Source organism: Musca domestica, unplaced genomic scaffold, assembly GCF_030504385.1.
Source record: "Musca domestica strain aabys unplaced genomic scaffold, Musca_domestica.polishedcontigs.V.1.1 8, whole genome shotgun sequence".
In the NCBI taxonomy this organism is placed as follows: Eukaryota; Metazoa; Arthropoda; class Insecta; order Diptera; family Muscidae; genus Musca; species Musca domestica.
Genome location: NW_026712409.1, coordinates 7,244,367 through 7,271,446, shown reverse-complemented (window position 1 = coordinate 7,271,446; position 27,080 = coordinate 7,244,367). Strand labels below are relative to the sequence as shown.

Genomic DNA, 27,080 nt, shown 5'->3' with positions numbered 1-27,080 from the left:
AGTGCGTAAATATTGTTATCTCTTTGAAGATATTTTCTTGTGTGTCGCTGTTCTGTGTGCCACTTTTTGGGGGGTTTTGTTTAGCTTTGTTGTGTTGTGTTGTGCTGCGGAACAGCAATGAGTGTGTGCCACAATAAAACAAGTGTCTAAAACATAATAGCACAACTGATAAGCGTGAAAAATCAAGAAGTTCTCAGAAAAAAAAAAATTAATCTGCAAAAATGCCCCCGAAAAAATAATCACACAGACGCACACACACACACACATGCAAGTCATGAATTAAATTAATGCCGCCCGCCACGAAGTCAACAAAAAATTTGCAGCCAACAAAAATAGAAGTGACAAGTCAAACAAACAGCAATGAAAACACACAACGCTTAAAACTTCCGTCTTATTCAAAATATATTCAAAACAATTTCAAGAATATGCATACAAATTAAAAAAAAAAAAAAAACAAAAATAAATAAAATTAAATAGAAAAAGAGAAATATAAATATTAACTTGATGAAAAAATCCACAAAAAAAAACAAAATAATTAACTTGTGTTTGAAATTTAAATAATAATTTTATAATTATTGAAGAAGGAAAAAATACAAACTAAACTTGACCTTTACATTTAGCCGGCACTAACACGATCTACAACAAGGCAAACAAACAGCAAAACAAAAACAAAAATCAGCTCCACTAAATCATGCAGTGGCTAAGAAAGATGCAGCACTACCAGCTATTTACTTTGTTGTCTTGTGGAGTACATGCATTCCGTGTGTTGGAAGGGGGTGCGGGTTGGCCAGAGAATTGTTGAAAATTGTGTGTGGCATTTTAACAAATATTTCTTTTTAATAGTTTGGTATGTGAAAAGAGGTTGATTTTGACGTAATAATAACTGGCGTTCATCGCATACGCCATGCTTTGGATAATCGTAAATAGAGGCGAAAAAAATAAAATGATGTTTAATTCGGTCAAATCGATCTTTTTATACCCCCTACTATGAGAAAAATTAAAAAAAAAATTAAATACGTTTTAAATCGATTGGTACGATTAGCTAAGGGCTCAAAAAGTAAAAATATATATATATAATATATACAATATTATATATATTTATATATTCTATTATATATTTATAAAAAATATTAAGTTCGCCGGGCCGAATTTTTAACACCCTCCACCATTGGGTAAAGAAAAACATTTTTTATAAAAATATCTGAATTCAAAAGTGTTCCACATTAAACTACAGTAGGACCGTTTGGATAATGCTGCAAAAACGTGGACCTATACATACCTGGTTTTTCCACTGGAGCTTGAGCCCATTATGACCTACAAATACCAATTTATAGACAAATCGGTGAAAAAATGTGGCAAAAATCATCAAAATACCGAATATCGGGAGGTACCGTTATATGGGAGCTATACCCAAACGTGGACCTATACATATAATGTTTCGTCCCCGTAGCGAGAGCCCATTATGACCTACAAATATCAATTTTTAGACATATTCGTGGGAAAAAATGTGACAAGAACCATCAGAATACCGAATATCGGGAGGTACCATTATATGGGACTATACCAAAGCGTGGACCCATACATACAATATTTCGCCACACAAACTAGGACCAATTATAACCAACAGATACCAATTTTTATACAAATCCGTGAAAAAAATGTGGCAAAAATCATCAAAATACTAAAAATTGGGAGATACCGTTATATGGCGGATATATCAAAACGTGTTCTGATATATCTCATTTTCAATACCAACCATCCTAGACACAATACAAATTGTTTTGCCAAATTTCGAAGCTCTACGTCAAATAATGTGAGCTGTATCGTGATTTCAACAGACAGATAGACAGGGGACGGATATACTTAAATCGATTCAAAATTTTATGCTCATCATGAATATATATACTTTATGGGGTCTACGACGAATATTTAGGGATTTTGCAAACGGAATGACAAAGTAAATATACCCTCCCTTTCAAGATGGAGGGTATGAAAAAAGTAGCTAAGTTCGACTGTTTCTGGCTTGTAAATCTCTCAACCACTTAGAAGAAAATCGAACATCAGATGTAAGTAAACCTCTATAACCAAGAGAAGGAGGTTTCTGTTACAAACTGCAAACATAAATTTTTCGTTGAAAACTATAGCTAAAATTATCAAAATACTGAATGTTGAGATGTACCGTTATATGGCGGATATACGAAGATGTGTATCTGTATTGGGAATTTTCTGTCATAGGAGGTAATTCCTATCACTAACTGCCACATTTGGAACAATTCCGGTGAAAAATGTGGCTGAAACGTAAAAATACCGAATATCAGGAGATTTTAGGGGATTTTACCAAAACTAGGACCCATATGGACAGTTTTATGCAAGGATATTTCCTACATACTAGAAACACATACTGCCAAATCGGTTTGAAAATTGTGACTAAAACACCCAAAAAAAAAAACTTAAAAATGCTGGTAAAACTATATGGGGCTATACTAAACAAGAGGGACCCATCTTAGTAAAATTATATTAACCTACTTAATTTTGTGCGGAAGTTTATACTATGTCCTTAAGGCTTTACTCTTAAAGAAGAGATGTAATCGTGAATCGTTTAAGAACTAAATACGATATTAAGACTGCCGGAACTGTAATAATAAGATTTTAAGTAATTATATTAATGTCGTATTACCTTGAATCTTCTACGGGCCATAATTTTGGGATATTTCAAGGACTTTGAGGGACAAATAGATTTAAGAACTAAACTGTGGCTGGGACTTGCAAAATACCTAAAATGAGGGTAGCATTCCCAAATTATGACTTGTCGGCATTGTTTGGCACAGTTTATGTATAGGCCGCAAAATAATTTGTATACCCTCCACCATACAATAGAGGGTATATTACATGTCTAATTTCGTCGGAGACCCTAAAAAGTATATTCTATTGATATTTTTAGTTATTCAACTCTTTTTTATTTTAACGAATATATATATATTTTTTATTTGAATATGTTTCGTGGATTCAGTTGAGTGCCACGTCCTCTTGAAACGAAACATATGCCAACATTCTTCTCTTCAATTTTTGTGAACAAAAATGTCATATAAGTCAAGCTCTTGCATTTGTCAAAAAAATTTTTTTGGATATTTTTGGTTAGTCATAAGGATTAATGTTTCAAAATATGAATATTGAGTATTTTCGTGAAGGTCCTTCCTATTCGTAAATCAAATATTCTTTCAACAAATTGTATGGCATCAAAACGTGAACATATGTTACGCACCGATATTTCGTTCCATAGCATGGAATGTCACTCATTTTCAATACGAATTATATTAAAGTAGAAATATTAAATCCTTCAAAAAGAAACATTAAATCCTTCAAAACTAAAATATTTTGAAACTGTGCTGTATTGTTATAGTATAAAGAAAAATGTCTGCCTACTTGAAATCGAAATACACATATAAATATATATAAGGGAAAAACTTGTATGGAGAACAGCAAACCATTTCAGAATTTTGTTTCCGAGCTAATATCATTGTCCAATAAATCGGTTTTTGTACTTTGTATAAGTGTAAAAATGTGTATATAAAATACTTTGACCATATTAAAACAACCCTAAAATCCCAAAGTCCAGAGAAGTTAACCTGAAAATGATAATTCTTCTGTCTAGCTTTTTTTTTGCAATTATTTCCTATATTCCATTGCTATTTAAAATACTACTCGTATTATAATACTATTTCTATAATTTATATCTGTAGGTGTATAGGGGTGTTGATATTAGCACCGATACTAAAGGAAATACATTCCTCATAATTAACCTTGACCTCAATTTTAGTTTTTGTCAAAATGTTAAATGCTAAAGCAAATATTTGAATACAAAAACAACTTCAGTATATAGTTGTTGTTGTTGCTGCTGTATTTAGCAGCCATAGGTGAAAACTAAATTTGGAGAGAGAAAAATAAAACACGAAAATGATAACAACAACTAATCACTTCTAAAACAAAAATGCCCCCAAAAAAGGTTAATAAGTTTGTCCAAAAAAAAGAGAACAAAAAAAACAACTACAAAAATTATGAAGTGTTAATGAAGAAGATACACCGTAAACAATTTGTTTTAGCAGTAGTAGTTTTTTTTTTTTTTTTTGTTAATTAATAATCAGAAATATTTTCATAAGAACAACAGGTTTGACACATAGGAAAACGTATCAGAGAAGTGCTGTATTTTAAAATACAGAATTCTATGCAAAAATTTTCATGCAATGAAGTCCCTTCATTAAAAATCTTTTATCGAAAATCGATGACGAACAGACGATTTTGAGTCTCAACTATTTAAGGTCATAGCAGAATGAACTCGTTGAGTCATCTTCCACGTTAAATATTATTGATAAAATAAAAAGTAAAATAGTATCCGTCGGGTTTTCCGACAAAAGTTTATCCCCAGCCTTGAGTTATGATTATTCAAACTTTTGAGCCTTTATGGGGGAGGTTCCGAAGCAGTTGGCCAATATTGATCAATTCGTTTCTGACTTAAGACTGATATAAATATTAGAACGTGCCAGATTTGGACCATATCGACTACTTCCTATACTTTTTATGAGATATCTGCAAATTTTTGGAAAATGTGGAAATATGCGTGCGATACCAGATATAGCGGACTGAAGTATTCCATTTTCATAAATCATCTAATAAAGATAAAAATATTGGTTTGTGGAAAATTTGAAAGAAAATCGAACGTTTATATCCAATTTTATGCAAAATCAAAAATTCCGATTTATTCCTCCCTATGTGGGGGAGGTACCAGAAGAAATGGTCCGATTGCTATTATTTTTATAACAGAACTTCTTTTGATGGAAATATTGAGATGTACCAAGTCTGAATGGAATTGGATATTAATTTCGCGTTTTATGAGCCTTATGGATATTCAAAATGTTGACCTTTTGTGGGGGAGGTACCACAAGGAGTGGGCAGATATATCCCATCTTCACACCAGACATTGGGTTGATAAAAATATTGAGATATGTGTAATATGAAGAGAACCGGATGCTTATTTCGGATTTTTAGATCGTTTTGGTTATTCAACACCTTGGCCCTTTGTGGGGGAGGTACCAGAAGGAATGGTCCGATCTCTTCTATGTTCATAACAGAACTTGTGTTGATGGAAATATTGAGATGCACCATGTCTGAATGGAATCGGATGTTAATTTCGCGTTTTATGAGCTTCATGGATATTAAAAAATTTGACCCTTTGTGGGGGAGGTATCAGAAGGAGTGGACCGATATATTCTATCTTCGCACCAGACCATGGGTTGATAAAAATATTGTCATGTGTGTAATTTGAAAAAAATCGGAAAGGTACATCATCTTTTTATAAGAATTATAATTGTTAAAAAATCCGAACCCTTTGTGGGGGAGTTACTTGATGAAATGGGCCGATATTGTCCATTTTCGCACATGTCCTAGCACTTATGCAAATATTAAGATTTACAAAGTTGTAGCAGAACCGGATTATCCTTTCTCTTTCTGGGCAGTAAAATACTTTTTTTTAAAATTTCGAACTTTTGTGGGGGAGGTACCAGAAGGAATGGACTGATGTTGTTCATCTCCCAACTCGATCTAAGTTTGATAATAATATTACGATGTGGCAAGTTTGGATCAAATCGGATACTACCTTCGAGAGTTAACGTGCGCGCCAGCCAGACAGACAGACGGACGGACATCGCTAGATCCGTTATTTCGGTGAGGCACGTTTTGGCCGTATCAAATAATATATATCCCTCTCTAGCCATATGGCGTATAAAAACCCTAGATAGAGGTTCAGTATCGATAGGCCCATGTTTTTTTTTTTTTTTTTTTTTTTTTGTTCATTTTGCTATGGTCTTCAGAAATTTAAATTCGATTGACCTAACACAATTGGCCTACTGTGTATTTTATCAGTGTATCTTCTATTTATGCCCCACTGTATCCATAACAAAATTATCAGCTCACTTAAGAAAGTGTGCCTCCTGCCTTTTAGACTTTGAAATTATTCATAATGACAACAAATTAGTTCTCTAATGAAGCTGAACTGGAATTATTTCAAACAAGTTCTAAATGTCTACAAAGAGGCAGACATGTTTGATGAAACATGCTTCTTCTTGAAACAGGTTGAATGAAAAATGCGAAACAGAAGTAAAAGTAAGAGGGAATGAGGTGCATCATTTCTAAAATTAGAATGAATGGGAACCTGATTTAGTTAAAGTTTGCCGAGACCTTGACCTAATCTCATGCAAAAAGTTCGGTCTGTGTTCCAGGTTTGATCATATTTATAGGTCAAACGTAGGTTTACGTTTTGGAATCCCATTGTTTTATGGATCTACAATTTTCAGTTGTCCTTATACGCTCATATATATTAGTCGATTTTTTTAAGGGATTTTGTGGTAATTGACATGACATTCCATGACGTAGGTATTAGCATGGGACGTACAAGTTACTTTTCAACGAGCTCGCCACGATTTTAACGTTTTTTACGAACATAAAAATTTTGGCCAGACAAACTAATCGCTGTTTTTTATTTGTTTAGTTTTAAAATTTTTGTGTTTGCCATTTACAACATTGGGCGCCATTGTGAAAAATTTCTAAACTCAAAATTCATTCAATTATTTTCGAATGTTTTTGAGCATAAAAAAAACATAAAGGCCATTGTTAATTAATCTGTATTTAAAAACAAAACAGAACAATGATGTCAACATGGCTTAGTGGTGATTCTAGATAATACTCCCCTCCTTTCCTCCACTCCACCCCACTCCACCGCCATTGTTGTTTCAAAACAGCAACAATTTATCATTTGAAAATAATTGCAAAGTTATGCTAATTCCATTTGGGAATCTGGTTTCACTACAAAAATTCATAACCATTTCATAAAACAAAAAAACGAAGCGAATAGAAGCCATAAATATTGGTATTGAATGAATGAATGAATGACAGAGGGGGATCGCTCAAGGCGCGGAAATTCTAAAACAAAAAAATCTAAATTTCAAATTTCATGCCATGGGAGATGGAAGATGTCAACCATGATGATGATGATGAGCTGAGACTGACATTCAATCACATTGCGGAACACTTGCCGAAGATTTGAAATAGAAACTTTAGCTCAATAAATCATATTCTTTTTAACGATTTTTAATAGTTTTGCTTTATATAATAAATTTACACTTGATTTAAAACAATTAGTGTGGAAATAATAATTTGTTTTTTAAACATTTGAAAAGTTCAAATAATCGGACAGAGACATTAACAAGCCCTTACAAAATTCCCCCAACAAAAAACAGGTTTCAATTGTAATTGCCTTATTAGCGTGGAGCAAAGTCTAAATTGAGAGCTAAAGCTTGGAATATTAGCATTTTAGCGATGATAGGGCAGTTTATCATCGCATACGATTAAAGTACAATGTACAGAACGACAGATCATTAAAGCTTTTTAATATCAAAGGGAGGAACATAATTAAATTATTATTCCTTCGCCTCCTCCGAAAATATTTATTTAAAAGGAAGTTAGGAAGTAAAGCGTGTATTTCATACAAAGTGGTCCGTAACGAGGTCATCTAGAAGATCCCTGGCAGAAACCTAAGGATTCTTCTATGTATATAGATAAAATTTCATAGGAGGTCCTCTCTACCATTCTACATTCGTGACCGCTAGCGCCTCTTATTCTCTGTCATGATAAAACATAAACAAACTCACATCTGAGGACGATTTTCCACGATTTTTCCTCTAAGAAAGATTTGGGCTAATTTTGATTAGGTTTTTGTTTGAAAATTACTAAATAAGTAAATTATATTAAATCTCTTGAGAATTTCTCAGTTTTGCTCGTTTTTACTCACAAGTTTTTACTCAGAGTTTCTCGAGTTTGATCTGAATATTACTCTCCACTCTTCTCACTCATTTCACGTGGCAGCGCTCGCTTTTTACTTCTATTTCAAAAATTCATATGGGAGTGGGATTGCTCGAAATAGAGTGAGAATTTACCCTAAGAGTGAAATTAAGTGTATAAAATACATTGTTTTGCTGATTGCTGGGGGCTGAGGGTTTAGGTCATGTACAAAAGCCAGCCGTAGCAAGGGTCCGATGGATTTATTATTCAAAAAACAACATCACTATCATATACCTTCTTGGCAAGATTGGAGCCTATGCACTTCAAGTTCTTTGGTTTTGTTTCGTTTGCAGCTATGGGTGGAGAAAATACACATTCGTACCAAATCCACAACAGTATGACAAAAACTAAAAAATTTTTTGGTGAGAGAAGAATTCCATTCCCTTTCGAAAACGATCTTATTGGAGTGACATCGAAAATAGAGCATGTTCGTTTTTTCATACTTCCGGGATTTTGAACTAATTTTACTCCCATTCGAAACGAGCACAGCCGCCTTGCTCTTATTCGAGAGCCATTGAAAAATGGAGCGAGCTCGTTGAATTTCGGAAACCAGTAGAAGGTACATAGGAGAATTTCGGAAGCCTTCTTACAATGGACACCGTCATCGGGCCTTCTATGCACAGATGAGGACATTTCTATGCCCTCAAAAAGAAGCCTATTCACGGAAGACCATCCCGAGGACCTTAAAAGTACTTGACCATATAGGATAACTTCATGAGCCGTTCTACCAACAGAATGACATAGAAGGTCCTTGGGAGGACGTCTACAAGGCCTCCCACAACAATGTAGACCATCAGAATGTGTTCCCTTCAAAGGGGACCCTCAGAAGATCATGTCTTCACGGAGGACACTCGGAGGTCTTCTCTTCAAAAACACTCAGGAAGTTTCATATCCACAAAAGATCTTCAGGAAGTCTTCTACTATTTCAAAATTTTCTGCACATAGAAAGCCCTGAGCAGATTTTTTTTAAGTTATAAGGTCTCAGAAACCTCTCAGGAGGTCTTCTATGCATATAAGACCCTCAAGATGTATTTTGCACACAGAAGGCTTCTCAACGATCCGTAAGGGATTACCAAACATAGAAGATCCGTAGAGTCTTCCAACCATAGACGACTCTTGGGGGGATTCTAAAGGAATTTTTTTACCAGAAAACCAGCAATAGGGTTTATGTGGACAGAACACCCTCATGACGGTTTCGGAACACCGAAGACTCAGGATATTCCTATATCGAGAACACCGCTAGGATATCTTTTACACATAGAAAACCCTCGGAAGATCTAGAAAATATGGAAGACCTTCATAAGGTTTGCCATATATACAAGACCCTCAAGAGAGACCCTATTCGTAGAATATGACAATTTACAGAGTTTCTTTATGTAAAAGGCACTGGGGGGCTATTCTATACATAGACTCCCTTCCATATATTAAATACTGTCAGAAAGGCTAAAATCCTCAGAAGGTCTTCTTTAAATACAAGACCATCAGATGCACCTCTATACATATAAGATCTTCAGAAGATTGTCTACACCAAAAAGACCCTCAGGAAGTAGTATCTAACAAAGATGAGACTCGCTAGGTATTCTATAGAAAAACTTTAAAGTGTTTTTTTTAGAGAATAGAACCGGAAGACTTCATTACGACCTTTTCATTTTCAAAAAAAAAAAATCGATTGGGCGCCACATTGTTTTAAGCATTTTTTTCGAACATTTCGAGATATTGCAAACGCAATGGCAAAATTTATATATCCCCTATTTTATCCTGGATCCTAAACAAAACAAAAATCACTGACGAAAATGTTATTGAAAAAACCTTTCAATTTGGAAAAAAATCGGTTGGGCGCCACTTTGTTTTACAGCAATATTTTAGAATATTTCGAGGAACTACAAACGCAATGGCAAAATTTATATACCCTCTATTTTATCCCGAAACCTGGACCAAACAAAAAATAATTGATCAAAATCGTGTTCAAAAAAAAAACTTTTAATTTGAAAATTTTTCGGTTTGGCGCCACATTGTTTTAAGGCATTTTTTTCGAATATTTCGACATATTGCTAAGACAATGGCAAAATGTATATAACCTATATTTTATCCCGGATCCTGGACCAAACAAAAAACAATCGAAAAAAGCCTTTTAATTTGAAAATTTTTCGGTTGGGCGCCATTTTGTTTTACGGCAAAAAATAATGGTCAATTATATTATTGAAAAACCTTTTAATACGAAAAATTTATGAGTTTTGTTTTGTTTTTAGACAGAACAATCTATGGGACCAAAGCTCCCAGTATGTCTTCAATATAAAAAATCCCTTCCAAATCTCAACGGATCTTTGTTACTCGATCCATTTAATTGTTCCTACTTTTGCTATTGGCAAAATATTTCTCGGTTACAAAACAAAGTATTTTGTTATTAACAATCGCACTTGCGCTGTTAACAATTTATTATGGCATTTAATTGCAATGCGATCAAATAGTTGATAAAAAAAAAAACGAAAGAAAAACGTCAAAAAGTGTTAATCAACAAAACATGCAATGCCATAAAATTCAATGACCCCTATAAAACTACAGCTGTTTGGATTTGGGTTTTGTGTCGTTTTTTTTTTTAGTTTTATTTGCCATTAGAGCGCGCTGAGTATTTGAAACAGTGCTACCTACATTTTTTCAGTTGCCGTTTTAATAAAATGCACATAATTCTTTTTTATGAATGAAACTGAAATTTATGTACATACACTTACATATTTATTCAATAGCTTGAGACGATGTTGGATTAATGCAAACATCTAAGTAACTGAATAAGAAAGGGAGAGAGAGAGAGGAAAATCTAGACTACCTTGTGTTCTCCAACAATGATTGGGTGGTAATTGGAAATCCATTTAAAATTGAAAAATATGAGAATAAATGCCGAATATTGTCGCGAAAATATTCTGGAGGGTGTATTAAAGCCAGGGTTGGGCATATTGCACTAAATTTTTAGTGCACTAAGAATTAAATAATTAGTGGTAGTGCAATTTTTAATTCCACTACCACTAAAGGGTTAGTGGTAGTGAAAAATAAATTGCACTACCACTAACCCTTTAGTGATATTTAAAAAAAAAATTGCACTACCACTAAATTTTAGTGGTAGTGAAATTTTAATAGCACTACCACTAAATTTAGTGATTTTTCAAAAAAAATTTGCACTACCACTAAATTTTAGCGAAGCCAAAAAAAGCACTATGTATATAAGTATTATACCAGCTATAATGAAGTTTATCGAAGTGAGTAGGCAACAACAATCCAGAATATATAGTACATATTCATAAAATTTGATTACTTTTCTAAATAGCACTAATTTAGTGCTATTTTTTATGAAATACCACTAATTTAGTGCAAGTTTTTTTAAATACCACTAAATTTTTTATTGAAATTTCACTACCACTAAAATTTAGTGGTAGTGCAATTTTTTTTTAAATATCACTAAAGGGTTAGTGGTAGTGCAATTTATTTTTCACTACCACTAACCCTTTAGTGGTAGTGGAATTAAAAAATGCACTACCACTAAATGAACAGTGATAGTGAAATTATTAGTGCACTAAAAATACAGTGCATTATGCCCATCTCTGATTAAAGCCTTGGGCACGCAAACAAATTGCCCGCAGATCTTGGACATTCCAACAGGACTCAACACCATCGCACTCCGCACGCGCCACCAAAGAATGGTTACAAAATGAGTTTCTTCGCTTCATTTCCAGCGACCAATGGCCACCAAAATCTCCGCATACCAATCCGTTGGACAATTGTGTCTGGAGTATTTTGGAAAAAATACCAAAGTGTCGATCACCTCAAGCAAGCGCTTCGCCGGGTATGGGCCAAAATACCGTAGAGCAGAGCGCAGAGCAAGGGCATAATTCGTGCCAAATGTGACCAATTCGAACAAATCTAAACTTATTGTAACATTTGAGCTATTTCCGACATTTTTTGCTTTCATTCAATAAAATTTAAAAAAAAATGTAAAAATTATGGCGTTTGACTTTGTTGCAGTTTTTTTTTTTATCTCACCCGGTATAACTCCACTGAGTTGAACGGAAATCGAAAATCAAAAATGATTGCTTCATTTAGAGTTTTAAATCAGACAAGAAAAATTTTATGAAAAAGAAAACAAACTCCAAACTTTAATATTCAATTGTAAAGTAAAAATACCATGACATCCATTCAAAACACTTCATTTGTGTGGAGGGTATTTCTGAATTGTCTTATTATTATTATGTGGCTATCTCCGCCCAAATGTCAACGGTATTTGACATAAATACTTTCATTTTCATTTGAACCGCATTATTGGGTATTTTTGTAATCGTGGCGGCCACTGCGCTGCTTTTGATGGAAACCAAAGACATAACCACATAAATATTTTATGGTTACATCTTCTGCCATATATGAGTGCAATGAATGAAAAGCCGTCCAGTTATGATGTGGTCACCTCCCCTCCTCTTCTCTACCTCACCAATGTCATTGTCACACACACAGGCAACTTTCCTGAATGGTCAAATTTGAAATTTTCTTTTGATCGAACGTTTTCTTGTCAAAAGAAAACCAGCCGCTATTATGTGGCCAATTAACATAATAAGGCCCAAAAATGAATGTTATATTTTTTTTCTTTGGAGAAATAAAATCAAGAAGACAGTTAACGCATCAAGTGCAACCAGTTGTTTGCTGGCAAATCTCATGTGAGATAAGAGCGTTTGCTTGTGCGGATTTTCAAATTGAATTGGTGTCTTGAATTGCATGCAATGCCACATTCAGTCGACGACCTAATATTTTTTTAAGTAGCAAGTTATTTAAAGGCTTATTTTTAATAGACTGATTTTGAAATGAATGAGGGGACTCGTCATATAAAGTGTACCGATCTCGCTAAAAATTGAAAAAGGTATTGCTGGGCTTTATCTGATATCTGGTACAAAATATCATTCTTGTGGAGTGTATTTTACGAATGTGAGGGATTTCAACACCATATCGGATAAAACATATATGGTAGCTAAGCTTTATTTGAACCGATTTTCAGCAAATTTGATGTACTAGCTTCTGGATTTAATTTGGTCGGATGTGTCAAAATTCAAGTCATTTCGACAGATATTGGACATTTAATGGACAATTAACCCGAAATCGGTTGAAGATATATATATATATGGAAGCTATATCTAAATTTGAACCGATTCTCATTAATTTCAATTGGGTTCGTCCGTGGATCAAATAAATATTGTTTGTAAATTTTCATCTCATTCGGATAATAAATGTGACCTGCATTTTGTTCACAGAAATACATGGACAGAGAGATGGACTGGAATGCATAAATCGACTCAGAAAGTGATTCTATGAAAATACTCAAAAGTAACTATGGTCTTCCTTCTCCATGTTACAAATAAATGCACAAAAACATAATACCCTTGTGGTGTAGGGTATAGATGTTACTCGAATAAGAGTTTTTTACTCAAAACAAAATGTTTTGCTCGATTTTGAGTGGGGGGTAAAATTCGCACTCTTCGAGAACTCCTAGTCGTGAGCAAGTTTCACTCACGAGTAAAAACGAGAAAATTTGAGTTCGGACGATAATCACTCTTTGTTGAGAACTCTGCGGGTGCATATGATTGAACGAAATCTATGTTAGGATATTTGGAGTCTTTCAATCCATGTCTGCCTGTCTAGAGCAAGATGGGCCTCTCTCTTTTGGTGACATAAATATAAATGTTCAACATTTTTTTTTAAAAATCTATAATTCTTATAAGAATATTTGATTTGTTCGAAACGTCGCAATTAGAGCCACTTTTGCTATGTGAGAACCTGGACTTATATTGAAAAATTTTCATCCATTAAGATTGATTCTGCTCAACAGGAACAAATGCTTAATACAAAACGTGATGCAAGAAATAGAGAAATAAATAAAAACTAGAAGGATTACTTTTAAATATGTTTGAGTTGTCAACCCGATATGAAAGATTACACCTCTGTAGCTAGCAAAGAAGTTTCAATATGCAAACAATGTCGCAATGTTCCGAGTTGGCTGGAATCACCGATTCTTCCAGGAAATCTCTAAAAGCAACACAGACTGAGAGAGAATCCAAAGAGAGAGTTGTAGAGAAATTACTTGGAAAAGCTGCCTACGAGCTGTGGGAATGTAGGATCCAAGGAGAGTTGTAGAGAAAATCGTCAGGTTAGGAAGGTTTCCTCCCAACGGTCCGGGCCACCTTTAAGGCCAATAGATCCATTGGCAAATATAACAAAGATCCAAAAAGACAAATTCCAGCCAATGATTTAAGGAATTGTGGCTGAAGTCATTAATTTACATTTTAACCCTAAATATGGTGTTATACCGAATAGTGTACCAATAGTAAATAGTTCTCGCAGGGAGGTTTATATGTCCTGAGAACAAGAATCGATTCTCTTTGTAGGGAAATGAAACTTATGCTTTCGACTTATTGAAATCAGGTGTCACCAGGCCATAGCTCCCCTACGCAATGGACTTTTTCCGCGAGTAGTGATTTTAACTATTGAGATATCGAAATTACAAATTGCAGGAGATTTGGTTTGATGTCTTGGCTGAATGGAGGCTACTTTTATGTCAAATTTCTAAACTACATAAAATAGACTGGCGCTTTTCAACATATCTAAAATTTGATAATAAATCCTTTGGGTTCTTATTGTCAGCAATTTTATCAAAAAAAAAAAAAACTAATTTAAAAATTTTCGGTAGAGCGCCACCTTTTTTACGGTTTTGGGGCAAATTTTAATTTTTCGCTCTGGAGACTTTCAAAGTACACAGGTTAATGAGCTATTTCTTATAGTAATGATACATTTGAAATTGAGTCCAGTTCTAAAATTAACTAGAGTTATAGTTTAATGGCCTTTTTACTCTTTTAAAATTTTGATCTGAGACATATGGGGTCTTCGACGAATATTTCGAGGTTGCAATACCCCAATGGCAAAATTTATGTACCCCCTATATTATTCTGGATCATGCACCAGATAAAAATTAGTGGTAAAAAATCATATTGAAAAAAAAAACTTTTTTTATTTAAAAGAAAAAATCGATTGGGCGCCACAAGAAAAGTTATGCGGCAATGGGACAAATTTTAATCTATAGCTCCATTTATTTGGTGACATCCATGGATTCAGTTCGAATATTAACTGGAGTAATATTTGTATAGCTTTAGCTGATTTAAATTGTCCTTCATGTGATAGAAGAGGTCCAAAAGGGCTTCCATATAAAGAATATCTTCTGAATCCCTCATATTCTCAAGAACTCCAAGATTCTCTTATTGGAAAACCTTTTCATTTTAAAAATTTTTGGTTGGGCGCCACCTTGTTTTAAGGCAAATCTTAATTTATAGCTCTATTTATTCGAAGACCTCCATAGAACAAAGGTAACCGGGGTATTTCTAATTCGAATTATATATTCGAAATTGAATTCAGTTCTAAAATTAACTGAAGTAATAGTTTGAAGTCCTCCTTACTGATTTCTAATATTCTTTTATTTTAAATTGCCCTCCTCCACGTAAATAAAAAACTCTCTCTAAGCCTTTTACACATCAAAGAACATCTGAAAATCTTCCATGGAAGAGATTCTAAAGAGCTTTTATGCGAAGAATATCTTCTGAAGCCCTTCTATTCTTAGGAACTTGAATATTCTCTTACATTGGGGACGTTCTTGAGGTAAAGATTTTCTCTTTTGGAAGCCTTCTACGCAAAAGAATCCCCTTTTGGAAAACATTTTAAATCACCCCAAGTTAAGGACTGTACCACATCTCCCGCAGATTGTCTACAAAATAGTTTAAAAAATATTTTATATTTTTCAATATTCAATAAAATTTTCCATTTGTTTCCAAAGTACAAAGGTAAACAGGGTAATGCTAATACGAATTAAATTTGAAATTCGATCCATTTCTAAAATTAACTGGAGTAATAGTTTTTTGTTACCGATTTCAAATATTATGTTCTTTTTTATTGCCCTTCATGAGGTCTTTTTCACAGAAAAAAAACTTTTTTGGAGTCTTTTCCACATCAAAGACCATCTGAAGGTCTTTCGCAGAAGAGATTCTAGAGGGCTTCTATGGGAAAAAGATATTCTGAAGCCCATTGAAGCTGTTCTTGAAGTTGACACTTTAGCATCCTTCCCTTTTGGAAGCTTTCTTAACAAAGAACCTCTTTTTCAGAATTTATACCTACCCAGAGGTCTTTACACGTATCCTGCGAATTTTCAATAACATAGAAATACTGTTATACGATCATTCCCCCTTATAACATATTTTTTTATATTTTTTCAATATCCTCTGAAATTTTTTATTTTTTATTTATTTATTTTTTTTTTTTTTTTGGAGAGCTTCATGCTGCCCTCTCGCAGCCAAACAACTATAAAGAAGACCTTATTAAATCAAATCAATTTTGGACGGCAGCCAATTTCGAATTTATATTTTTTATTAAGAAACCCTGTTTCCGATTCTACCTTTATACTTATTTCAAATTTCCTATTTAATTTTAAAATGTGATTGCAATTCATTTTAATAATAAATTGCTGCAAAATTTATGAACTCTAAATCAAATAATGCAAAGAAATATATAATTAAATATTTCATGAAATATGGACGGGCTGTCATTAGAGAAAAACCTGTTCCCGGTTTTTTTAATAAAAATCAATAAAGAAATTAGCAACTAAATCGAATTGACGTCATTGAAACAAACGCGTAATGCAACCCCAACACCCAAACGTCTAAGGAGAAAAAATCCGCTCACAAATGTTAGAGTGGTGAACGTCATTACGGTTAATGTAAATTAAGTGTTTGTAAAATGAGTTAATGAAAAATTGAAAAAAAAAGTGAAAAAAAGCAAAGAAAGTCAAAATACAACAATATTCGTACAACGCCCCACCATTCCACAAAAAAAAAAAAAAAAAAAAAAAAACAAACAAACTTGAAATCATAATTATGGCCAAAAATAGAAAAAAACTCCGTTTTATGCAACAATTCCACAAGACAACAATCAAGATAAAACAATAAACAATTTCCCAAAAAAATAAAAAAAAAATGTTTGAAAACACGTGAAAATGCATGCGTCCAAAAATAACAAAAAAAAATAAAATAGCTTCCTTAAGTTGTGAACATGAAATATGGAGATTGTTTCCATGAATGAAAATAATCGACATGAAATATTTTAAATATTTTTCCAGCACCAAATAAGATACCAAAAAACCCAAAACTTGCCATATTGTGTACCAAAGCAAAACATGAAAATTAGAAATTAAACAAAATTCCTTTAAACAAAAATTAAATAAAACAACGAATTGCATGGTGGTGGCGTCATCATTGCATGGTGGTGGCGTCAACATTACTGTTGCTGCCACTGATTTTGCTGCTGAAACTACTTTTGCCACTTTTATGCACCATCACCACTCCGACCAGCAGGTGTTGTGACCAGTCAGTCAGTCAGTCAGTCAGTCCATCATGGACTTTATGTTTGGCCTGGTAACGGGCATATTTGGAATTGTGGTAGCATTAGCATTGTTTGTAGTCCATGTCTTGAAAGTAAATTTAGGTAAATTCAGTATTTAACTTGTATTTTTCTCATTTATTATTTTTTTTCGTTATTTATTTGTGTTGTGACTTCGCAAGCCATTGATGATGTCGTGGACGACGACGAACTGTCTGTCGAACTTTTGAAAATAACAAATATATTAATGTGGTGGCAAAAAATTTATGTTAAATCTATGAATGAATGAATGAAGGGATGGCTGATACGAGGGTGTTATGATAAGGGAATATAGAACGATATGTTATATAAATCTAGCAACGCATAACCAGTCTACTACGAAATAGAAGCCCATTCGAAGTCTGGAAAATTTAGAAAAACTTTTTTTTTACCACTAAAAACTTTTGAAGTTGTTGGAGGTTTAAATGGAAGGCCTTCAGTGTTAAAGAGCATTTTCGGAAGATATTCTTTATCTAGAAGACATTTTGGAAATCTCTTATCTTATCAAAAAATCCTTTCTAGATCTTCTTCTATACCTAGAAAATCCTTTAATGGTCTTCTATGCCTACAAGACCTTTTGAAGGCCAACTTTTCAGTATATCTATAATTTGATCATAATTCTTATGAGGTCTTCGAAAAATATATTTCACGGTATTGCATCCTGGACCAAACCAAAATTAATGGTCAAATTAAAAAAAAAAAAATAATTTGAAAAATTTTCGGTTGGGCGCCACCTTTTTTTACGGCATCTGGGGCAAATTTTAATCTAGACCTTCAAAGTACAAAGGCTAACGGTGAATTTTTAATACGAATTATGTTATCGGAATTGGATCTACATGGTTCTAAAATTAACTGAGGAAGTAGTTTTATATCGAGGTACTGCAAACCTAATGGAAAAATGTATGTACCCTCATTTTTTTTCATGGATCCTGGTCCAAATAAAAACTTATGGTCCATAAAAACCTGGTCCAAACTAAAAAACCTAAAAATCCTTTCTAGGTCTTCTCCTACACTTAGAAGATCCTTTCATGGTCTTCTAAGCCTAAAAGACCTTTTAAAGGCCAACTGGAAGACCTCTTAAGAAAGGTATTCTATGGGCAAGTCTTTATAATGATCCTCCAAACCTAAAAGTTCCCTTAAGGGTCTTCTACCCCTAAAAGATTTTTTAAGTTTGCCTCAAAGACATTTTAAAGGACTTCTATTTGTAGATGATCTTTTGAAGCTCTCCCAAATCTAGGCCTTTGAAGAGCCTTCTACACCTCAAAGACCTGTTGAAGGTATTCTACACCCAGGATGCCTTTTATGGCTTTACTGCACGAGAAAAACTTTTGAAATCCTTCTACTCCTGAAAACATTATCTTCTACTCTTAGAAACTAGAAAAGCTAACTACTTCTTGAAACCCTTTCATAGTCTTATACGCCTAGAAGACCTCTTGACGCTTTTCTATAAAAAGTAGACATTTTAAAGGCTTGGTACACGTATAAGCTTCTCGAAGGTCTCCTGTACGCATAAGACAAACGTTCCATACGCATAGGAGTATTCTGCACCAAAAAAGCCTTTGAAGACCGTCTACATTTAGAAGGCCTATTCAAGGTCTCCTACATTCAGAAGACCTTTTCAAAGTCTTCTATACGTGGAAGAACTCTTGAAGGTCCGAAGAATATTTTGAGACTATTTAAAAACCTTCGGTATGTAGACACCCGTTTGAAGGATTTTTGTGCCTAGAATTCCTCTTGAATTTGTTCTCTACGTATTAGACCCCTTTTACAGGATTGGCTACTTGTTTATATGGAAACCTCCCAAATTGAAATGCTTCTTGAGGTCTTCCGTACATGGAAGCTCTTCTGAAGGACTTATTTAATAGCATCCATGACGTCTCCCTCTAAAGTCATATTTATATTCCAAAATCCTCTACAAATATATAGCTAAAATATCTTCTTAAGTTTTTTTCCCACTCAAATCCTTCTGAAAGTCCTCTACGCAAAGGTCTTCATAACTAATGACCATCTTCTCTAACTTCTCTTCCTTAGCTAAAATACCTTCTTAAGTTTTTTCCGCACTCAAATCCTTCAGAAAGTCCTCTACGCAAAGGTCTAATGACCATATTCTCTAACTAAAATACCATTTTGTGTCTTTCCCACACTCAGGTCCTTCTGGAAGTCCTGTACATAAAGATCGCCATCAGGAGGCCTTCTCTACAGAAATAACTTTCTACAGGTCATCTTGATTAGAAGGCCTTCTTGAGATCTTTTCCTTCTGGCCTTCTATGGCCTTCTATGCATAGAAATTCTTGTTTAGGTCCTCCGAAATTAAGACCCTACTCTAGTTCTCTACTCTACGAGCTCTTCTATAACTGAAAGACCTTCTTGAATCATTCCACACTCAAGTCCTTCTGGAAGTCCTCTACATAAAGAAACCCGTCAGACGGTGTTCTCTAAAGAAATAACTTTATATAGGTGACCTTAATTAGAAGGTCTTCTTGAGATCTTTTGCACGTTTGTAATATTCTGAGGGTATTCTATGCATATAAATCTTGTTTAGATCCTATAAAATTAGGACACTACTATAATTATCTACTCGACGAGGCCCTACACTGAAATCGATTTTGTAAGTCTTTTATAAAAACTCTATCTTTTCGAGGTCTAAAAGCCCCTCCATATACTGTGTAACCTAAAATTTATATCTTATTTGAGGTCTTATCTGCTAAAAACTCTCAGGGAGCCTTCTGGAGGTCTTCCGACAAGGACTTTTATGCTCCTAAAATATCAGCCCTTCCTAATGATTTTTCTACATAGAAGACTCTTCGGAGGTCTTATTTACTTTAGTTCTCTACTCTACGAGGTCTTATCTTATTTTGACTGCCTATAAACAAAATCCACCCTCAAAATCCTATGAAGCCTAAAATTTAGATCTTATTTGAGGTCTTCTCACCTAAAAAACTCTCAGAGACTCTTCTGAAGGTCTTCCGCCAAAGGATTTTATGCTCCTATAATATAAGCTCTTCTTAATGATTTTTCTACATAGAAGACACTTTGGAGGTCTTTTTTACATGTAGGTCCTTCTGCAGCTATTTTACCCATAAAATACAAAGAAAGGTCTATACTGCCACATAGAAGTCTATACTATAACTCCTATGACTTTTTAACAGTCTAGTAGTTACACGGTTTTTTTTCTAGAAGACCTCTTTTAAAATATTTTATTTTTCAATATCCGATAAAACCTAAAATTGAAATACTACTTAAATTTTTCACTGCTAGGAAGAACTTTTGGTGATCTAAAATAAAACCCTCAGAGCCTCTTTGTAGGAAAACCTTCTAAAGGTCTCCTATAAAAATTACACCTTGTCAAAGATTTCTCATCATGAAGACCCTTCTGGAGGTTCTTCTAATTAGGCCTTCGTATGGTTTTCTACATAGAAGTCTCTCCGGAGATCTTTTTTAACACGGAGGTTCTTCTGCAGTTATTTTATCCATTAAACAAAGAAACCCTTTTGAAGAATTTCTATGAATGAAATACCTTCCAGAGGTCTATGTTGCCTCACAGGGGTCTATACTATTTTTCCTATGCATGTTTAACAGCCTAGTAGTTTTCCGGCTCGGATTTTCTCCACTTGAGCTCTTATATGCTCAACATCCGGTAAAATCTTACATTCCAAACAAAATATACCCAAAAAATAGTAATATTGTCCGTATTATCTTGTTTTCAATATTCCCATTACTTATCTCTCCTCCCTCGTATTGATCTAACAAACAGACCCACAAAACTTTAATATGCCATTAGTGTTGGACCGTACATTGCAACTCACACACTGCATAATTATCAGATTATTTAATTTGCATGTCATTAACGTATATTATTGCATTTTTTATTTCGTTTCGTTTTTTCGCTTCGTTTTTTACCAAGTAAACCTAACCTAAAAACGGAATGTTTACACTTCGTTTAACCAATCCATTAATTATTTGTGTTATTAACTTTTGTTTTTTGCTTCTCTTCGCTTTGTTTTCAGATTTGCCTGCGCCACCCAAAACCAATGGTCATGTCCAGCACAATCACCACCCCCACAATCATCCACACATCTATACGAATGGCTCAATATCACATGGCGATGGTTTGGGATCACGTGAATCCACACCGGGGCCAGATTTTACCGATTTGTCGGAGGCCCGATTGCGCAATATGATACAAAAAATCATATCGGAAACTATTGATATGCCTCCGCTATCGAAAACATATGCTGTCTCTGAGATTGCTCTGGATCGTCCCAGCAAAATGGCCGATATGAATTTGACCAATGGTGTGGGTCTTCGTCGCCATCGTACAGAACATTATTTTGAGCCGACGATCTATCAGGATCTGTTGGCAACAGCTGTGCTGAATAAGGTAGGTTAATGAAGTTTGGGGAATATTTGATATTTAAGAAATAGTTTCATCGAAATAGCGGTCCTCCGAAACCGCATGATATTTGGCTAAAAATTTCTCATTAAAGAGGCTGCCTAAAAATTTCCATGGTTAAGAAAATATTGAAAAGATTCGAGAAGAAATGGACTTACCTATATTGTCCATTTTCACAACTGACTCCATACAAATCTTACGATCAGATAATCTTCGCTTCATATAAGGTAGACGATTGTTTTGAAAATGTTGAACTTTTATGGGAGATACTCCACAAGAATTTAAATAAAAAACACATTTTTTGAATATATTCTTAAAAATGTCGACCATTTAAAGGGGAGGACCAGAAGGACTGGACTAACATGTTACACCTAAATCTAATATAAGGAGAAATTAAAATTATTTCGCACTTTTATAGGGGGTTTAATTATTCAATGTTTTGACGGAATAGGGGAGTGGGCCAATATTGTCAATTTTCGCTCCAGACCTAATTCAGATTTAAATACGACTATTCGCGCGTTTTGGTATTAAAACCGTTATTTCCATCGTCATAAGAATAAGAATGTATTACTATTAACGCCATCTATATGTCCGTATAAGGAACTTTTTCATTAACTTGTTAATTAAGGGAATGAGGACTAAACGCGGATTTTACTCAAACAAACCCTAATTCGATGGTCCTAATCTAATGCACCTTATCATGGCCTAAATTATGATAATTTTAAATATTTGGCTTGCAAAACATTTGAAATCGGTTACCTCTAAATGTCAAAAGAAGTTGTTATTTTAGCGCCATCTATATGTAAGTATAAGGGACGTTTTCATTAATCTGTTAAATAAGACAATAAGGACTAACCATGGATTTCATTCAAACGTAACCTAATTCGATGGCCCTAGCATAAAAATCTTTTTTATGACCTGGCGATGGTGATTTTAAAATTTTGACTTAAAAAATCGGGTACCTCTAGATGCCAATTTTTTCTTCAAGAAATTTCAAGAACTATTTAAAATAGTTTGGCATTCTTGATTTGAACAGAGAGCTAAATTGACTTCGAATTTTATGCGGATCAAGAATATTTTTGTGGGGTCTCAGGCATGAGGAATTCCATATTTTTAATAAACCCCAAAATATTATCTATTTCCCTGACGTAGCCGGACCTGGAAGGATACCTCTCCCTAAGAACTGTTTCCTTGAATTTGTTCTTAGGTTTTATAAACCTGTTCAGAGTCTCTGTGATTGCTTTGATTTCCGTCTGGAAAAGATAGATTTAGGTCTTCAAATTTCCTACCAAGAGGGGTAGCCTCATTCTCTCCCCTAACTTTGATCCGTACGTGAAGCCGTAAAAAGAATTCTTTACTCCAAAAGAAGTATAACTCCGTTAAGCTAGTATTCAGCATTTTCAGTTTTCATCCTTCCTGTTGATTTGAACAGACAGCTAAATCGACTTAGAATTTTATGCGGATCAAGAATATTTTTGTGGGTCTCAGGCATGAGAAATTCCATATTTTTAATAAACCCCGAAATATTATCTATTTCCCTGACGTACCCAGATCTGAAAGGGTACCTCTCCCTAAGAACTGTTTCCTTGACTTTGTAAGCCCGGAAAATGTTCTAAGGTTTTTCTTCCCCGCAAATATTAAAGGCTAGAATGCTAAACAAGTTCAAAGCATCTGTAATTGTCTGGATTTTCGCCTGTAGATGGGAGATTTCGGTCTGACACACCACCCCCCCCTCGCAACTCCTAAAGGCTAGAATACTAAACAAGTTCAAAGCATCTGTAATTGTCTGGATTTCGCCTGTGGATGGGAGATTTCAGTCTCCAGGTTTTCTCTCCTCTAACTTTGAACCGGCCGTGAAACTGTCAAAAAAACTGATTTGTTTACTCCAAAGAAGTATTATTCAGTTGATCTACCATTCAATATTTTCTTCCTCTTAATTTGAAAAGACAGCTAAATCGAGTTAGAATTTTATGGCGATCAAGATTCTTTATTCTATATAGATCTCAGAGATGATGAATTGTATATATTTAACGAGACCCCAAATTTTGTTTATTTCCCTTATGTGGCTAGATCTGAAGGGTATCTCTCCCTAAGGACAATTTCCAAAAGTTTGTGGCAAAGATATGGTTCTAAGGTTTTTCTTCCCCGCAGGTACTAGAGCGTAAAATATCAAACCAGTTCAGAGCCTCTGTGACTGTTTAAATTTCCACCTGGATAAGAGAGATTTCTGTCTTCAAATCTCCTACCAAGAGGTTCAGGGCCTCTGTGATTGTATTGATTTCCGTCTCCCACCTCCTTCTCATACTTCATTATCTGCCCTAATTTTGGGGCAATTCGTGAAGCCGTGAAAAAAAGCTGAATTCTTTACTCCAAAAGAAGTATAACTCCGTTAAGCTAGTCTTCAGTATTTTCACTTTTCCTCCTTCCTCTTGATTTGAAAAGACAGCTAAATCGACTTAGAATTTTATGTAGATTAAACATTTTTATTCTCTGTGGGGTTCCAGGGATGAGGACATTCCATATTTTCAACGAACCCCAAATATTTTCTATTCCCCTGACGTTCCCAGACCTCAAAGGTCATCTCTTCCTAAGAACTGTTGCCTTGAATTTGTAAACCCTGAAAATGTTCTAATGTGATTGCTTGGATTTTCGCCTGGAGTATAGAAATTTCGGTCCTCAAATCTCCTACCAAGAGGGGTAGCCTCATTCTCTCCCCTAACTTTGAGCCGTCAGTGAAAAAAGCTAAATTATTCACTCCGAAATAAGTATAACTCCGTTAAGCTAGTCTTCAGCATTTTTACTTTTCCTCCTTCCTCTTGATTTGAACAGGCAGCTAAATCGACTTAGAATTTTATGCAGATCAAGAATATTTTATTTTTAACGAACCCCCAAATAATATATATTCCCCTGACATGCCCAGACCTGGAAGGTTACTTCTCCCTAAGAACTATTTTCCGAAGTTTTTAAAAGCTGGACAGTGGCAAAGAAAGGGTTCTAAGATCTTTCTTTCCCACAGGTGCTAGAGCATAGAGTATTAAACCAGTTCAAAGCCTCTGTGATTGTTTGGATTTCCGCCTCGGGAATAGATTTCGGTCTTCAGATCTTCTATAAAGAGATGTAGCCCCGTTCTCTCCCCTAACATGGAAAACACTGAAAACGTTGAATTGAAAACGCTGAATTGTTTACTCCAAAGGAAGTATAATTTAGTTAATCTACTATTCAACATTTTAACCACTCCTCATTCCTCAAGAATGTTTATTCTATGTGGGGTCCCAGGGGTGAGGAATTCCATATTTATTACCGACCCCCAAATGTTGCCTATTCCTAAAAACTATTTCCTAAAGTTCGTAAAAGCTGGGCAGTGGCAAAGCAAATGTTCTAGGGATTTTCTTCCCCTCAGGTACTAGAGCCTAGAATATTAAACCAGTTCATAGCCTCGGTGATTGCTTGGATATCCGCCTGGAGAATATATTTTGGACTTCAGATCTGCTATAAAGAGGGGTAGCCCATTCTCTTAGCTAACTTTGATTAGTACTTGAAACCGTGAAAAAGCTGAATTGTTTATTCCAAAAGAAGTATAATTTAGTTAATCTACTATTCAAGATTTTAACCATTCACCCTTCCTCAAGAATGTTTATTCTATGTGTGGGTCCCATATTTATAACCAATCCCCAAATGTTGTCTATTCCTAAAAATTATTTCCTAAAGTTCGTAAAAGCTGAGCAGTGGCAAATCAAATGTTCTAAGAAATTTCTTCCCCGCAGGTAATAGAATCTAGAATACTAAACCAGTTCAGAACCTCTGCGATTGTTTGGATTTTCGCCTGGAAGAAAGATTTCGTTGTAGCCCAATTCTCTCCCCTAACTTTGAGCAGAGCGTGAAAAACGGAAGTGTTTATTCCAAAGGAAGTATAACTGCTTTAATCTATTATTCCGCATTTTACCTTTCCTTTCTTTTTTTTTTTTTTTTTTGAAAATCTGACTCACGAATATTTCATAACACTTATGAGGCCCTAATAATTTTATTATCGAAACCTCTCACACATCAAAGAAAAAAATTATAATTGCCTGTTTCATAATACAACAATTTTGTATTTCTAAGGTTTACGATTGTAGTCTGAACTATGTATTATATTGGTTTCCACCGTCTATCCCCCCACAAACAAGTTCTATTTTTAGTTTGGGTTTTTTTTTTTTTTTTTTTTTGACCTGTCCTGCATTGCATTGAGAATTTAAACAAAACCTGTTGATTTCAAACATGTCGCTGTACAACCGGCATCACTTTGAGCTGGAAAATGTGTGGCGTTTTGACGCCATGTCTGGCCGGGGTGGTGGTGATGGTGGTCACACACGCAAAAGAAGGCCTGAACAAAGTGATATTTGGAAAAAGCCTCTTGGCGTCGGTTTGTTTGTTGTCTTTCGGGGTTTCCACCACGAGAAACATGGTTTCGTAAGGGTTGCATGCATTTCGTTAGGTTTTTCATTGAGCACTTTTGGGGTTTCCTACCGGACATGGAATTGAGTTTTACCCCTTTGAAAATCCCATAGAATGCAAAATAGAAAACGCATTTTGTCCAGTTGTCCAACAGCTACTAAAGCGTAAAGACGTCGTTGTTTTGAAAATAAATTTCGCGAATCATAGGAAAAAAATAGTGAAATAAATTACACCAGCTAATTGGATAAGGCTTCTTATTAGCTGGGTGAAAATTCCCGCTCCAGTAAACGGAGATTTAACCAACCCAGACAAGGATTACGAAGTTTTAAACCCAACGAAAAAAAAGGATTACATGTTGCAAAGTTGAATTTAGTGAAAATAAATCAAAGTGTTATTCCAAACTCAAGTAATGGATCAAGAGGCTAATCAAAATGTAAATTTCAAAATTGGATTCTAAAAAAAATCAAAATATTTAAATCACCACAAATTCGGAAATTTTAAAAAAATCATAATTAATGGATTTGAAATGCATATGAAATTCATATTTTGTGTTAAAAAAATCATTATGAGCCATCTTCGACATTGTGTGGACCTTCTTCTTCTTGGTAAATAACCAAGAACCTCTAAAACTGGACAATGCAACAACCAAGGAATCCCTATCGATGACAGCCGCTTAAAGAAACCACAACAAAAATCAATAGCTTGGGCGACAGTTTGACGCTTACGCACAATTTTTTATTGTTGTCGGGTCTTTCTTTTACTTTGCAATTGTTGTACAACAAAACCTAACGAAACTTAGCTCCTAATGTTTCGTTAAGTTCCCTGACCTGGCTCAAAAACAACCACCGTGCCTTCATCATCACCATCGCACTTTTGC

The 27,080-nt window shown here is 34.6% G+C and overlaps 1 protein-coding gene across 1 annotated transcript in view; it reads left to right on the top strand.

Moving 5' to 3' along the window:
* Positions 1 to 17,351: 17,351 nt before the first annotated feature.
* Positions 17,352 to 27,080, top strand: part of LOC131806565 (metabotropic glutamate receptor-like protein P) — a 14,796-nt gene continuing 5,067 nt past the window's right edge. Inside the window, exons 1-2 of the mRNA XM_059130797.1 lie at positions 17,352 to 17,442; positions 21,384 to 21,757. Coding sequence (XP_058986780.1) covers positions 17,352 to 17,442; positions 21,384 to 21,757 — 465 coding nt within the window. The remainder of the gene's footprint in view (positions 17,443 to 21,383; positions 21,758 to 27,080) is intronic.